General features: G+C 36.6%; 1 protein-coding gene across 1 annotated transcript in view; it reads left to right on the top strand.

The window, feature by feature from the left end:
• Window positions 1-1,152: 1,152 nt before the first annotated feature.
• LOC148108677 (uncharacterized) overlaps window positions 1,153-17,060 on the top strand; it is a 45,283-nt gene continuing 29,375 nt past the window's right edge. Inside the window, exon 1 of the mRNA XM_087868565.1 lies at window positions 1,153-1,536. Within this exon, the coding sequence (XP_087724691.1) occupies window positions 1,153-1,536 (384 nt within the window). The remainder of the gene's footprint in view (window positions 1,537-17,060) is intronic.

Genomic DNA, 17,060 nt, shown 5'->3' with positions numbered 1-17,060 from the left:
AAGCTATTTGAGGCCGGAGCCTTTGGGAAGTAATTAGGTACGGAGGAGGGTATGGAAGTGGAGCTCCCATGATAGCATTGGTGCCTTTGTAAGGGGATGAAGAGCCCAGAGATCTCTCTCTCTACCATATGGGGGCATGCTGACCGGACAACCTCCTGTGAATCAGGAAGGGGGCTCTCACCAGAGAACAAATCTGCCACTGCCTTGATCTTGGACTTCTAAGCCTTCAGAACTGTGAGAAATAAATGTTTATTGTTTAAGCCACGCAGTTCGTGGTATTTTTGCTATATAGCAGCCTAAAATGACAAAGATAGCCATTATCAAAAAAACAAAAAAAACCAAACAGAAAACAAGTGTTAGTGAGGATATGGAGAAATTGGAACCCTCATGTAACTATTGGTGGGAATGCAAAATGGTGCAGCTGCTATGGAAAACAACATGGAGATTCCTCACAAAATTAAAAATAGAACTACCATATGATCTAGTCCTCCCACTTCTGAGTACATATCCAAAAGAATTGCAATCACTATCTTGAAGGAATCTGTGCACTCCCATATTTATTGCAGCAGTATTCACAATAGCCAAGAGGTGGGAACAACCCAATGAACATTTATTTATTCACTGACAGATAAATGGATAAAGAAAATGCAATATATATGCATGATGGAATATTAGCCATTAAAAAAAGAAAGAAATCCTGTCATATGCTACTATATGGATGAATATTGAAGACATTAGGCTAAGTGAAATAAGCCAGTCACAGAAGGACAAATATCGCATGATTCTATTTATATGAGTTATCTAAAATAGTCAAACTCATTGAAGCAGAAAGTAGAATGGTGATTGCCAGGGGCTGGGGAGGGGAAACTGGGAGTTGCTATTAAACGGGCATAAAGTTTCAGTCATGAAAAATGAAACAGTTCTAGAGATCTGCTCTTCACCATTCTGTCTATAGTTAACAACACTATACACTCACTTAAAATTTGTTAAGAGGGCAGATGTTAGCCTATGTTTTTATCACAATAACAATAATTTTTAAAAGCCTACTCTAATTTCCAGGCATATCAATATCCCCAGCAAAAAGAGAAACCTGCATAGGAAAAAAAAAAAAAAAAAAGAAAGAAAAGCTGTGGATTTCCACCATGCCCACAGATGTACCAGACTTTCCAAATAATCTTGCCATCTGGAAGCCCATTCTTGGTCTTTAAAGTATTTAAAGGTTTTGCAAAAGTGCTCATAGGTGAAACAGCAGGAAGCATCTACAACCATCTCAGAGGGAGCCTTCTGCTTCCAGGAATAAAGTCACACATTCACAGGTGCTTCCTGTTTTTTCAAACACTTTGCCCACCTTCTGCACACCAAGCTTGCATTCTGCAAAACGTGAGCCCAACAGGAAGCTGCCTGCAAATTCAGGTAGCTTTTCTTACTCTTAACCAGGTCTTGAAAATACTTTCAGAGAAATGCCAGCAAAAACTACAGTCATCTGGGGAAGAACAAACCTGGAAGAAAAATACACAGAGGACTAGCACCAAGAGGGTGAGAATATTTTTCTCTGAAAATGTTGTCTGCAAGTTACATATTTAAACAAATACATGTGTTTTCTTTATGTTTTGGCTCCTGTGGGTGGAATTAGGAGAACTGACTGCAAGTGGGTGGTGGCTGTCACTTCTCTGTTGTGAGGGAAGAAGCGGAAGGAGGAAGGTGAACAGGAGAGTAGGAAGGAGAACTGTATGGCTGGAATGCCCCAACTACACTCAGGGGAAGAATTACTGGAAGAATTTTTCTATTTTGGGATGCTCACAAACTTGTCCTGAGATTTCAAAACAAAGCCACCATCTTGAAATGAGCATGTAGAGCATTGATTATATTGTGATAGTGTTCCCAGTAAGCTTTGATTAAACTATGCTGGGTAATGTCTTCTTAACATGGTCACAGGTGGACTTGGAATGAAAATGGCAGGCTCTGTACTCAGTTTTCAAATGGGTTCAGAGAAGTTGTTCAAGGCAATGAATGACAAGTCACGTATTATAGGTAATGAATAATCTTGGGTAATTGATTTTTTGTAATTAAAATTCAAAACTGGAAAAATTAGTAATTTCTAATAACAATATTTGTTTAGCTCCCAATTTATATTTTTATATTTTCTTTTGCTTTTTCCATTCTTGTCCAATCCATTTAACAATTTAAGTTCAATTGCACTTTAAATGTTTTTGTTTATTAAATTGATTCTTTGATGCTCTTTTATTAAAATCAAGAACCACAAAGGTAAGCTTCTTCCAGTTAACTGGCAAAAAGGCTGGATGGGAGAATTTTCCTCTTCTGGGATTCAAACAAGTGTCTGTAACCTACACCAGTTAGAAATGGTTCATATACATCCTAAAGAAGACCACACTTAGCAGTAAATTAAAGGAACAAAACTAAGGTTGGTTAATTTCCTTTTGCTTGTAATAACAAAGATGGAAACACCTGAACATCTTATATAACAAAAACTTTCAAATACATTTTATTCTGAAAACCTTATACATCTACGAGTTTGAAAAACAATTTTTTTTAACTATAAAATCTGTCCTACACAAGAATTTATTCCTCTTTCAGCTGTCTCATGTAGTTTGGTAAAGCAACGTGTCACTGTGGGAGAGTATCTATTGAGGATCCCAACATGTAAATGCTATCGATTCAAAGAAGTCCTTGTGCTGAGGAACATGACTTCCTCTTTAGACTTACATATAACACGGTACAAAAATACCAAATAACGACAAAGGCAGGCAGGGTTCTAGTCACTCGGTTCTGTCACTTACTCAATGTCTCCAGGTTTCTCATCAGCAAAATGAGAAAATTGGATTAGGTATTCTCTGAAACCTTTTCTGGCTTTAAAATGTATTGATTCTTGGGGTTTAAGAAAACCTAGAATAAAAGATAGCACATGCTAAGTGTCAGATGAGTTGCTGCAAAGGTTTTGAAAAGGAAGACATTATATAGGGCTGGAACAACTGGGACGGACTCTGTAGACTGAGCACATGAGCTGCATCTGGAAAAAGGCGAACCTAAGAAGGCAGAGAGGAGAGGCAGGAGTTTTCAGGCTCACTCAGCAGATAAGCGGATGCTTGAATATGGCTAGATTCAGAGGATGTTCAAATATGGCCAGATGCACATCCGAGTACTATAGATAAAATCTTGTTTCTAGCTGCCTAACATGCAAGGTTAATAAGGGTCACTTGTAGAAAAGGTTTAGTAGATGAGACAGATCATCTAATAGGCACAGCATCCTCAGAAGAAAGCCACCAAGATTGGCTGGATTTTCATAAATCTTATTTTAATTCCAATACAGTTAACATACAGTTTATAGTAGTTCAGGTGTACAACACAGTGATTCGACAGTTCTATACATCTCCCAGTGTTCATCACAACATGTGCACTCCTTAATTCCCATCGCCCAGTTCACCCATCCCCCCTCCCACCTTCCCTCTGGTCACCATCAGTTTGTTCTCTGCAGTTAAGAGTCTCTTTCTTGGTTTCTCTGTCTCTTTTTTTCCCTTTGCTTATTTGTTTTGTTTCTTAAATTCCACATGTGGGTGAAGTCATATGGTATTTGTCTTTTTCAGACAGACTTATTTCTTAGCATTATACTCACTAGCTCCATCCAAAATGGGTCAGCTACATGCAAAAGAATGAAACTGGACCACTTCCTTACACCATACACAAACAAAAACTCAAAATGGGTTAAAGACCTAAATGTGAGACCTGAAACCATAAAAATCCTAGAAGAGAGCTCAGGCAGTAAAGACCCTGACATCAGCCATAGCAACATTCTTCAAGATTGGCTGGATTTTAAAACCAGAGCTCTCTTTTAAATAGTTTAGTGTTCCTTAAAGAAGTTCAGAAAATATGTCATTTGGAACAAAAACTATGCAAAAATCGTAGGCTAACAGGACCACTGGCTTTAGGCAAGGGAGCAAGTCACTAAGGGTAAAAATGATACTATCCACCAACTAAGAAAGCGGCAGCTTTCTACTTTCAAATAGGTCTATGTGACTCCTGTTCTTTGCTCTCTGACCCCATTCCATTCTCTCAATCAGTTCCTTTATGATCTCTTTTGCTTCCAGGCCAACTCAGGCTGTATGGTCAACTAGTATTAGCTCCCCCGATCCCATTTCTTTGTCTATCTGCCATCCAATGATCCTATTACTTGCTCTCTCTAATTCTACTCCTGAGCAACTGAGCACTGTTTTAGAAAACTGGAACTGTGCTGAGTGTGGCTTCCATATACGTGTTCTTTTTAACTCTAATTAGACTATCACTGTTATTCAACCATACTGAAAAATTCCTCCATAATCACCTTCTTAAAAAATTTTCACCACGATTTATTTCCTTTATCCTCAGATTCTTACTGTTCTTTTATTTTCTGAAGGTGTCTTACATCCTATATTCCTGAAAATTTTGATGTTCCCTGATACTCTCTCAACTTCCCCTATCATTTTATCTCCAGTTTATGCTGTATCTTCACCCAGGTACCTACTTAGCTAACATTTAAAACATTTATTAAGGATCCAGATCCTTATCTATATAATATCACTTCATCTTTTCAACAACTTTTTGAGGTAAATGCCATCATCTCAATTTTACAGATGAGTAAGACGTATGCCAAAGATCACTGAGCCAGTAAAGAACAAAGCCAGGATTTAAATTTGGGCAGTTTCAGCTCAGAGACTGGATTCTTTTCCCTCACCCTGAGGGAAGTGGGGGAAAAGGTGTGTGTGTTTGGGGGGGGGGCAGGATCTTGAATATCAATATGTATATATGATATCATATCCAAGACTAATTAGTCTCCTTCTGCCTCTGCCTTCTATCCCATCCTTACTCACCTACTCAAGGACTTTGTATTTGCTGTGTAACAAATCACCTCAAAACCTGGTGGCTTAAAACAACAATCGTACAGCATTGCTCACAAGTCTAAAGGTAAGCTGGATGTTTCTGCTTGCTTGTGTATCTGTACTCACTCACATGACCAGCTGGAGACCTACCTGGGACCGGATGGTCTAGAATAGCCCTACTCACATGTCTGGAAATTGGCCTGATGTTAGCTGAGGTGACAAAAGTGGCTAGGCCACATGTCACTCATCATCAAAAACATCCAGGGTCTGTTCACATATTAGTAAGTGATTGCAGGATCCCCGCCAAGAGCCAAAAGAGAGCAAGCCTCTGTGTGCAATCACTTTACAAGTCTCTGTTTGCATCATATGTGTTACTGTCTCATTAGTCAAGCAAAGTCAGGGTCAGGTTCAGAGTCACCAAAGGGAGCCACAACTACAAAAGCCTATAGACTTTGGTGCATTAATTATATACTACTCCTTCTCTTTAACCCACCCCTTTCTACTGACTTCTTCCCTTTATCTACCAGTTTGGTGGAATATACTCTGTTCTAGAAAACCTCCCTTCAATCCCATTATCCCCTGAGGTATTATTAGCTGAGTCTATGAGTATTAGAGATTGACTGCATCACTGAAAGTTCTCTGAATTAACTTCCATGTAGAAAACAATGATAATGAAAGGATGAAGTAATTTTACAATAACCACGATAATTGTAAAGAACTCAGACTTTTATTCAGGGAGGAATACTGTTTAGAAATGTTGACACAGGGTGATAATAAAGCAGACTTTTAGTTGGTTATATTTGTTTTTAAATTCTCAATGCCCCCCTCACTACCTGTGCCTGTGCCTGAGAAAGATGCTCCCGCTGCTCTGTCCTTGTATACCAGTGCTCCAAAATCTTTCTCCTGAGCCTTAGCAAGGATGAAGACATCTGACTTTGAAGTTTCATTTTAATTTATACCTCATTATGTTAAAAGACAAGACCAAAAAAACACCCTAATTTTTCTCTGGCTTTCCTTAAGCTTTACGGAAGGGCATATATACTTTTAGCTTTACAAGATCATACATAACTGCTCTGTGATTTTCCAGCACTGTGTGGCAGTTTCCATTGCTCCACATCCTTGCCCATACTCATTATTTTAATCCTTTACAGTTTAACAGGTATAAGGTAGTATATATTTTAATGTGCTCACCTTTTTTTTTTTAATGTGCTCTTCCATGCTATAAAAGCCTTGTATGCTTCACTGCGCAGAATACAAAAGTGAAGTTTTTCTTTTATTTCTCTCACTACATGTCTCAATCTAATTTTTTTTAAGGGCTAATCTAATTCCTTTTAGTTTGTGATCTTTTAGCTGACAAATTAGTCACCAGTGTTTTCTGGGTAAATAGATCTCAAAGCAGGTGTTTACTTTACACAGGAATAGAAAAGGTAAATTATTTGCATAAGTAGAGGTGATATGGCTGTGCCAGTTCTAAGGTTGTAAAAATGTCTCTTGATTTTATCTCCAATTTTCATTCCCTTAAGTCCTCCCAGCAGTTGGTAAGCACTGGGGGCAACCAAAGCACTGCGTGTAAGGCTGTATTTGTGATATTTGCAGCTTGGCTTAAGAAAATGAAGTTGCTGGGGCGCCTGGGTGGCTCAGTCGTTAAGCGTCTGCCTTCGGCTCAGGGCGTGATCCCAGCGTTCTGGGATCGAGCCCCACATCAGGCTCCTCTGCTATGAGCCTGCTTCTTCCTTTCCCACTCCCCCTGCTTGTGTTCCCTCTCTCGCTGGCTGTCTTTCTCTGTCAAATAAATAAATAAATCTTAAAAAAAAAAAAAGAAAATGAAGTTGCTATAAGTGTGATAAAGATGTGCTCATGTCACTATCCTACCCTTGCACAGTGGTGAGGGATTTCAGACATGAACAGAGCTCCACTGGACTTGAATCATTTTGAAAAAAACCTTAGATAAGCATCTGAGTTCTAGGGCCTTTCACCAAAAAAAAGAACTTACTTTTCTTAATGTTTCAATTCCAGGATTTTATTGGGAAGATGAAGGTTGCTTCCTTCCTTTAGAAAATCTCCCTCTGTGTTTATGCAGCTCATGATTTACTTTCCACTCTTATTCAGACAGCATACAAGCTGGTGTTCAACCCAGTGAAAGCATCAAAATATACAGCAATGTCAGATATTAAATAGAACATTATACAGTTATCAGTAGACATTATAAAACCTTTTTTTTTTTAAGATTTTATTTATTTATTTAACAGAGATAGAGACAGCCAGCGAGAGAGGGAACACAAGCAGGGGGAGTGGGAGAGGAAGAAGCAGGCTCATAGCGGAGGAGCCTGATGTGGGGCTCGATCCCAGATCGCCGGGATCACGCCCTGAGCCGAAGGCAGGCGCTTAACCGCTGTGCCACCCAGGCGCCCCTATAAAACCTTTTTTAAAAGGTCATTGAAGAATCTTAAGTGATCTAAAAAATGTCCATGATAGAAGGCTGAGTTAGTGAAAATACACACATACACACCCCAAAATATTAACAGTGGGTATCTTTGAATGAAGAGATTACGAATTACTAAGCACTTAAAAATGCATTTCTGATTTTCAATAGTTCTACCAAAAACATGTATTATTTTTGTAACCTAAAATGATTAGAACAAGAAGTTATTAATAAAAAGGATAACGTGGCAAAAGTTCTGGGAAGACAATCTTTTATAGAAGCTTTGAGCTTTGTATATATTATAAGATATATACACTTGTTTTCCCTTTTGCTTTCTTGAGTTGGACAGTGGTTTAAGAGAGTAACTTACTAGATCTAGTCTGTAAACATACATTCAGTAAATTCAGACATGTTCAGGTAGGTTTGGTAGACTGCTGGGATCTATTTGCATGAAGGAAAGAGTGAAAAGTTATTATTTCCCTGATGGTTGATACCACTATGCCCTCCCCAAACCCCATCCACTGTGGCATGGGGGAATATTTTAACCTCCCAAGTACTGGGTGGCATTCCAGATGAGAAGGACACACATCATTACAGGAAAGTTGGAGCACACAAGCTTAGTTGAGGGTGTCCTTGAGGTAAAGAAGAATTCAGTTCGCCCTTCATACAGTAATAACAAGCTTCCTACTCCTTCAGAAAACAATCGTGACCCTCAGGAGAGCAAGCTATGAAAAGAATGAGTAAAATTAACGCTTTATTAATCAGCATTGGTACAAACAAAATACGTCACAAGTCACTCCGTTTCATTAATATTCATCAAAGCATCATTATATCCATGTAGAAGCCTGGCAGAGAAGAGAGACAATCAATGGATGATGTCATGAGGATCTTCTCTCCTTCAGTTCCTGTTGCATTTATAATAATAATAATCATAATAATCATAAACTCATTTCTTAGATCAACAAATTTAGAGATTTTAAAAATATGCTATTTTATCCTAACTTGTTAAAATCCCTATATACAATTTCCTAAGATTGGGGGTGAATTTAAATAAACTTTTAAAAGCAACTGAGCATGTGTTTATGAAATAGTCACACAATGTGTCTAACACAATACAACATATTGTAGAGGCTAAAGAGCAAGACTACTCCCTCCAAAGAAAGATCTTAGGATCTTATTGGAGAGATAATAATAGACATACATGTAGCACACAAACAACATTACATATTCCAGGAAGCATAACAGGGTGAAGTATACATGAAGAAAGTGGCCTAATGCAATTTCAGAATATAAACTCTAGATTGGGCTCCCCTGAAAACCTAATCTCAGTTCCTATTATTACTATTGGGCAAGTTACTTAAGCTCTGCGTGCCTCGGCTTCTTCATCTATGAGAATATGGTGAAAAATTAAATCTGCTGCATAAAGTAATCTATATGTCATATGTTGAGAACAGTGTCTAATACATAGATGGAGCTCAACAAAAACTAGCTCTTATCACTGCTATAGGTAAAGAAAAATAGTTCAGAGAATACATCTGATACTTGTAAAATATCAATGGCCAGAGTTGGACCAGACTTTTGGTGCCTTTTAGAAATGGCACGATCAGATTTCAAAGAACATTTTCAGGTTTGAGTTTTATAAAAGGCCATGGATTATTCATCCCAATGACAGCTACAAATCATTCCCAGACAGAAAAGAAAGTGGAAAAAATATATCAGTTGATTATTTTCTTTAAAAAAAACTTAGATCATAGATTTGAGGTTTCTCTTGAAAGTCTGAAAAGTTTATGACAGTCCACAGCTCATAATGATGACAATCCTGAGGATACAGGAAAATCACTTCCCACTCAAGAAGAAACTATCTAAAGAAGAGATAAGAGTGTGCCATGAAATTTAAAAAAAGGTAAGAAAATAATATTTATTCAGTCAGTCAACAAACATATTAAGTACCTACTACATAAAATATGGTACTGGAATTTAGAATCTAAAATTAAAATAGTCCATACCCTCAAGAGTTTATGACAGACAATTAAGTGATAAAATACAATGTGATAAAGGTTAGAACAAAGTCCCTACAGAAGGCATGCAAGGGGTATATGATGCAGGGATCAGGAAAGCCTCCTGGGGAAGAGGCTGTCTGGATGGGATGTAGAAGGATGAAGTACTGCAGGTACTTTACTAGGGCTAGAGCAGCACTGTGGTAAAGCATGGAGCTGAGCCTGGAGACTGAAGTACAGGCCATGTGAAGTTCTGCCTTTATTCTGAGACCAAGTGAATCCATTGAAAGATTTGAGGAAGGAATGATATTTAAGTATTTTCATTTTTGTAAGATCACACTGGTTGCACACTAGAAGCGAACTGGAAAGTGGACCAGAACTGAGCTTTTATGAATTCTGTAGCCAAAAATCTTACATAGTTTTCTATCTATGTGAAGTCTGTGAAGTGCAATGAAACTCCCTTTCTCTTAAATCTGTGTTTCTTGCTGATCCAGTCCAGTGCTATTATCCATCCATATCTGTCCTCCTCATACTCCCACTCAGTTCCCTGTATTAATAATATGGCTGCCACAGCAGATGAAGAAAAGGAGGATGATGTATCAACTTGCTTTTTCTCTTTTTCAAACAGAAACTAACAAGACACGTGGGGAGCCTATACTTTGAGGACAGAGTATTACGCAGTGGTTAATAGCACAGGTTCTTGATTAAAAGGCCAGTTTTGCCTACTGCTCTCTCTGTGAACTTGGGCAAATTTATCAATATCTCTGGTCTCAGATTCTTTATAATGACAAAGGACTAAAATCATGTCTGCCTTGTATTAGTCAAAACTGGCTAACTACTGTAACAAATGAACCAAATCTCAAAGGCTTATCACAATAAAAATGTATTTCTGGCTGAAGTCAAGAAAAAGCATGAACTCCCATGACAAAACAAGTTAAAGGTAGCAGGAAAAAGGAATGCATACAGAAATTATTTTTCATATATACATATAATAACTAATGAGAAGACATCATCATAGAAAAACTTCATTTACATTAACAACAAAGAGGACTAAATACTCTGGAATAAATGTAAAACGAAAGGTATAAAAACGATGTGAGGAAAACACCCCTGAAAGTTATAGAAGGAAAGCTGGACAAATGGAGAGACATTCCGTTTTTGTTTTTGTTTTCTAAGAGAGAGAGTGTGCAAGCTAGGAGAGGAGAGGCAGAGGAAAAGGAAAAGAATCTTAAGCAGGCTCCATGCTCAGCTCTGAGCCCAACACGGGACCCAATCTCATGACCCTGAGATTATGACCTGAGCCAAAATCAAAAGTCAGAGGCTTTAACCTACTCAGCTACCCAATACTCCCAGTTTTTGGATGGCATGACTTAATATCATAAATTGTCCATTCTTTCTAAATTAATGTAAAATTTAACACAATCCCAAGAAAGACACAAATAAGCTTTCTTATGGAGGTAGACAAGTGGTTATTAAAAATCATGTGGAAAGACAAACATGGAAGAAAATCCAAGAATACACTGAAAAGTGTATTCCCACTGAAAAGTGGGAAAGAAGGAATGGTTCTAATCAACATAAAATATGCTATACAGTCTTCATAATTAAAATGGTGTGGTACTGGTACATGAATAGACCAACAAAGAGAATAGATAAGAAAACCCAGACATGGACCCAAGTACCTATGGAACTTGAATATATGGTAAATGTGGCATCACAATTACTAGGAAAAATACTGTAACTTTAATAGATTGTTCTGAGACAGCAGGATAACCATTTGGAATAAAACAAAATTAGATCCACGCTTCACACACCATACATGAGCATAAACTCCAAATGTAACAGGGATCTAAATGTAAAAAAAAAAAAGTAATATACTAGAAGAAAACACAGATGAATAGGTAAATTCCTCCTCCAACTTGGTGTAAGAAGAGATTCCTAACTAGGACTCAAACCCAGAGGCAATTTTTTAAAAATTGAAAATTGGCTATATAAAAATAAAAATTTATATTTATGATGAAAAAATCATAAATAAAAGTCAAAGACAACAAACTTTGAAAAAGTGTTTACAACACAGCTCTAACTATAGATAGAATACTAATATTGCTAATATATAAAGAACTTAAAAACTGAGGGGAAAAGAATTTTTAAAAACTCATTAAAATGGAAAAAAGGCAAGAAAAGGCAATTCACAAACAACTTATAAAAATGACCTCTGAATATAGGAAAAGGTATTTAACCTCACTCACAATTACAGAAATACAAATTTAACTATACTGGTATATAATTATCAGACTGGCAACAATTTAAAAATATGACAACACATTCTGTAGAAAAACAGGCACTCCCATACATTACTGGTAGGAATACAAACTAGCACAAGTTTTTGGGAGGGAAATTTGGCAATACCTAAGAAGCTACATCTACACTTACCCTCTGACTCAGAAAGCCCACTTTTTTATTTAATTCCGGTATAGTTAACATACAATGTTATGTTAGTTGAAGTGCACAAAATAGTGATTCAACAATTCTATACATTATTTAGTGCTCATCATGGTAAATGTACCCTTAATCCTTACCACCTATTTCCCCTACCCTCCCCCCCACCCTCCTATCCTCTGGTAGCCATCAGTCTCTTCTCTATAGTTAAGAGTCTGTTTTTGGTTTGTCTCTTTTATTCTTTGTTTCTTAAATTCCACATATGAATGAAATTATGTGGTATTTGTCTTTCTCTGATTTATTTCACTTTATACTCTCTAGATCCATACGTGTTGTTGCAAATAGAAGATTTTGTTCTTTTTTATGGCTAAGTAATATTCTCTCTATATATACCACACCTTCTTTATCCATTCATCTGTTGGTAGACACTTGGGCTGCTTCCATAATTTGGCTATAATAAACATATAATAAACAAAGCATATTATAATGCTATAATAAACATAGAGCTGCATATACATTTTTGATTAGTGCTTTGTATTCTTTGGGTAAATAGTAGTGGAATTACTGGATCATAGGGTAGTTCTAGTCTTAATTTTTTGAGGAAACTCCATACTGTTTTCCACAGTGGCTGCACCAGTTTGCATTCCCACCAACAGTGCACAAGGGTTCCTTTCTCTCCACATTTTTGCCAACATTTGTTTATGTTTTTTTACTTTAGCTATTCTGACAGGTGTGAGGTGATACCTTATTGTGGTTTTGATTTCTATTTCCCTGATGATTAGTGCTGTTGAGCATCTTTTCATGTGTCATCTGTATTGTCTTCTTTGGAGAAATGCCTGTTCATGTCTTCTGCTCATTTTTTTCATTGGTTTGTTTTTTTCAATGCTGACTTTTATAAGTTCTTTATATATTTTGAATACTAAGCCTTTATTGGGTGTGTCATTTGCAAATAACTTCTCCCATTTAGTAGGCTGTCTTTTAGTTTTGTTGATAGTCTCCTTTGCTGTGCAGAAGCTTTTTGTGGTATTCCCAATAGTTTATTCTTGTTTTTGCTTCCCTTGCCTCAGGAGACATATCCAGAAAAACATTCCTATAGCTGAAGTCAGAGAAATTACTGCCTGCCATCTCTTCCAGGATTTTTATAGTTTCAGGTCTCACATACAGGTCCTTAGTTCATTTTGAGTTTATTTTTTCATATGGTGTAAGAAAGTGGTCCAGTTTCATTCTTTGCATGTGGCTGTCCAATTTTCCCAATACCATTTGTTGAAGAGACAGGCTGTCTTCTTCCCATTGCATTTTCTTGCCTCCTTTGTTGAAGATTAATTGGCCATATAATCATGGATTTATTTCTGGGCTTTCCATTCTGCTCCATTGATCTATGTGTCCTGTTTTTGTGCCAGTACCTTACTGTTTTGATTACTATAGCTTTGTAGCATATCTTGAAATCTGTGATTGTGATACCTCCAGTTTTGTTTTTCTTTTTCAAAACTGCTGTGGCTATTTGGAGTCTTTTGTGGCTCCATACAAATTTTAGGATTATTTGTTCCAGTTCTGTGAAAAATACTGTAGGCATTTTGATAAGGATTGCATTAAATCTGTAGATTGCTTTAGGTATTATGGACACTTTAATAGTATTTGTTCTTCTAATCCATGAGCAAAGAACTTCTTTGTGTCATCTTCTCTCCACTTCTTTGTGTCATCTTCAATTTCTTTCATCAATGTTTTACAGTTTTCAGAGTACAGATCTTTTACCTCTTTGGTTAAGTTTATTCCTAGGTATTTTATTATTTTTGGTGCAATTGTAAATGTGCTTGTTTTAATTTCTCTTTTTGCTGCTTCATTATTTGTGTATAGAAATGCAGCAGATTTCTGTATATTGATTTTATATTCTGTGACTTTACTGAATTCATTTATCAGTTCTAGAAGTTTTTTGCTGGAGTCTTCAGAGTTTTCTATATATAGTATCATGTCATCTGTGAATAGTCAAAGTTTTACTTTTTCCTCACCAATTTGGATGCCTTTTATTTCTTTTTGTGTCTGATCGCTGTGTCTAGGACTTCCAGCACTATGTTGAATAAAGGTGGTGAGTGGATATCCTTGTCTCGTTCTACACCTTAGGGGGAAAACTCTTAGTTTTTCACCATTATGATGTTCACCGTGGATTTTTCATATATGGTCTTTGTTATATTGAAGTATGTTCCCTCTAAAACTATTGTGTTGAGGGTTTTTATCATGGATGGATCTTGCACTTTGTCAAATGCTTTTTCTGCATCTATTGAGATGATCATAAGTGTTTCATCCTTTCTCTCGTTGATGCGATTTATCATGTTGATTGATTTGCAAATATTGAACCACTCTTGCATCCTAGGAATAAATCCCACTTGATCATGGTGAGTGATTTTTTTAAATGATTTGTTGGATTTGGTTTGCTACTATTTTGTTGAGGATATCTGCATCTATGTAAATCAGGGATATTGGCCCATAGTTCTCTTTTTTGGCAATGTCTTTATCTGGTTTTGGTATCAGGGTAATGTTGTCCTTATGGAATGAATGTGGAAGCTTTCCTTCCTCTTCTATTTTTTTGGAATAGTTTGAGAATAGGCATAGTTTGAGAATAGGCATTAACTCCTTGTATGGCAGAATTTACCTGTGAAGCCATTTGGAACTGGATTTTTATTTGTTTGGAGTTTTTTTTTATTACTAATTTAATTTCATTGCTGGTAATTAGTCTGTTCAAATTTTCTATTTCTTCCTGATTCAGTTTGGGGAGGTTATATGTTTCTAAGAATTTATCCATTTCTTCTAGGTTATCCAATTTGTTGGAACATAATTTTTTATAGTATTCTCTTATAATCCTTTGTATTTCTGTGGTGTCAATTATTATTTCTTCTCTTTCATTTCTGATTTTGAGTTCTCTCTCTCATGAATCTGGCTTAATGTTTATCAATTTTGTTGATCTTCTCAAAGAACCTGGTTTCATTTATCTGTTCTATTAATTAATTAATTATTTTTAGTTTTGTATTTCTGTTCTGTTATTATTTCCTTTCTTTCGCTCATTTTGGGTTTTGTTTGTTCTTCTTTTCCTAGCTCCTATAAGTGTAAGGGTTGGTTATTTGAGATTTTTGTTTTTACTCCTGAGGTAGGCCTATATTGCTATAAACTTCCCTCTTAGAACAGCTTTTGCTGCATCCCTAAGATTTTAGGTCATTGTGTTTTCATTTTCTTTTGTCTTCACATATTTTTATTTCCTCTCTGATTTCTTGGTTGACCCTTTCATTGTTTGGTACCATGTTATTTAACGTCCACGTATTTGTGTTCTTTCCAGATTTTTTTTGTGGTTGATTTCTAGTTTCATACTATTGTGGTTGAAAAAGATGCATGGTATGACATCAGTCTTTTTTAATGTGTTGAGAGTTGTGTTGTGGCCTAATATGTTATCTATTCTGGAGGATGTTCCATGTGCACTTGAAGAGAATGTATATTCTGCTGTTTTAGGATGGAATGCTCTGAATACATCTGTTAGAGCCATCTGGCCCAATGTGCCATCGAAAGCCACTGTTTCTTTGTTGATTTTGTTAGGATGTTCTCTCCATTGACGTAAATGGGGTGTTAAAGTACCCTACTATTATTGTTATTAGTATCAAATACTTTATGCTTGTTATTAGCTGCTTTATGTATTTGGGTGCTCCCATGATGGGTGCATACATATTTATAATTCTTATACCTTTTTGTTGGATTGTACCCTTTATGATTATATAGTGCCCTTCTTTGTCTCTTGTTACAGTCTTTGTTTTGGAATTTACTTTTTAAATTAATATATAATGTATTATTGGTCTCAGAGGTACAGGTCTGTGGTCCATCAGTCTTATATAATACCCAGTGCTCATTATATCACATGCCCTCCTTAATGTCCATTACCCAGTTACACCAACCCTCCACCACCCTCAACCCTGAGCAACCCTCAGTTCGTTTCCTATGATTAAGTATCTTATGGTTTGTCTCCCTCTCTGGTTTCATCTTGTTTTATTTTTTTCCTCTCTTCCTCTATGATCCTCTGTTTTGTTTATTTTAGAGTCTATTTTGTCCAACATACATATTGCTACCCTGGCTTTCTTTTCACTTTCATTTGCATAATAAATGCTTTTTCATCCCTTTCAATCTGCCTGTGTCTTTAGGTCTGAAACAATTCTCTTGTAGGCAGCATATAGATGGGTCTTACTTTTTTACCCATAGCAAGTCCACTGTTAAGAATTTATCCAGAAGATACCCCTCTAATAATACATAAATATGTTTTCATGGGTTATTAATCACAGCATTGTTCATTGTTGCAAAATATTGGAAACAGGGGCACCTGGGTGGCTCAGTCAGTTGGGTGTCTGTCAGCCTTTGGCTCAGGCGGGTCAGGATCCTGGGAATCTGGTATCAAGCCCTGCATCAGGCTCCCTGCTTGGTGAGGAGCCTGCTTCTCCCCCTCCACCCTGATTGTGTACTCTCTCTCAAATAAATAAAATCTTTTTAAAAAATATTGGAAACAATGCAAATGTCTAAATATAAGAGAATGGTGAAATAAGTTACATATATCTACATAGCTGTAAGAAGGAAAAACTACAAGAGGATTTCTATGAACTGTTTTCCAGGATATGGACTGTTTTCCAGGATACATTAAGTAGAAATAAGACAAGTGAAAAGGAGTACCTATTATGTGCCATCTTTTATAAAAGAAAGAGAAATAAAATGTACATCTATTTACTCATTTCTCCCCACCCCCCAAAAAAGATAACCTGAAACTAAAGATTACTTACTTACAGAAATAAAAGGGAGGGGCATGAGGTGGAAGGGATGATGGGGACAGGGGAAGAAACAGTTCCCTGAGTATAATTCTTTGTACAGTTCTGACTCTTAGAAACCATGATAATATTTCATAGACCAAAAACACAAATAAGTGATTCAAAATCAAGCAGGATGAGAGGAGGACCCAAAATTCATACAAATAATAACAAATGAGCCTAACTCTACTACAAACTACACTACCCTGAAGGGGGTGGGGAAGAAAAGAGTAAACCTAAATAAGTTTGAAAACAGTATTTTGACTATGTGCTCTTAAGACTAAAGACAAAAGCGAATGTACACAACCATTGTATACTAGTTAGTAATTTCCTCCATCTCCCTAAAGGGGCATGAGTTAGTAATTCTGAAAATAGTTCATGTATCTTTTAGGACTGTGCAAACAAGTAGATAAACTTTGAATAATGAGAAGCAGATTTCTTACTGTCAGAGAAAGGAGCTACAAATAAGAAAAAGTATAACCGTAAGTAACTATTATAATTTTTAGGG

This window comes from Ursus americanus, chromosome 17, assembly GCF_024610735.1.
Source record: "Ursus americanus isolate L20-20 chromosome 17, mUrsAme1.1.p, whole genome shotgun sequence".
In the NCBI taxonomy this organism is placed as follows: Eukaryota; Metazoa; Chordata; class Mammalia; order Carnivora; family Ursidae; genus Ursus; species Ursus americanus.
This window is presented reverse-complemented; position numbering and strand designations above follow the sequence as displayed.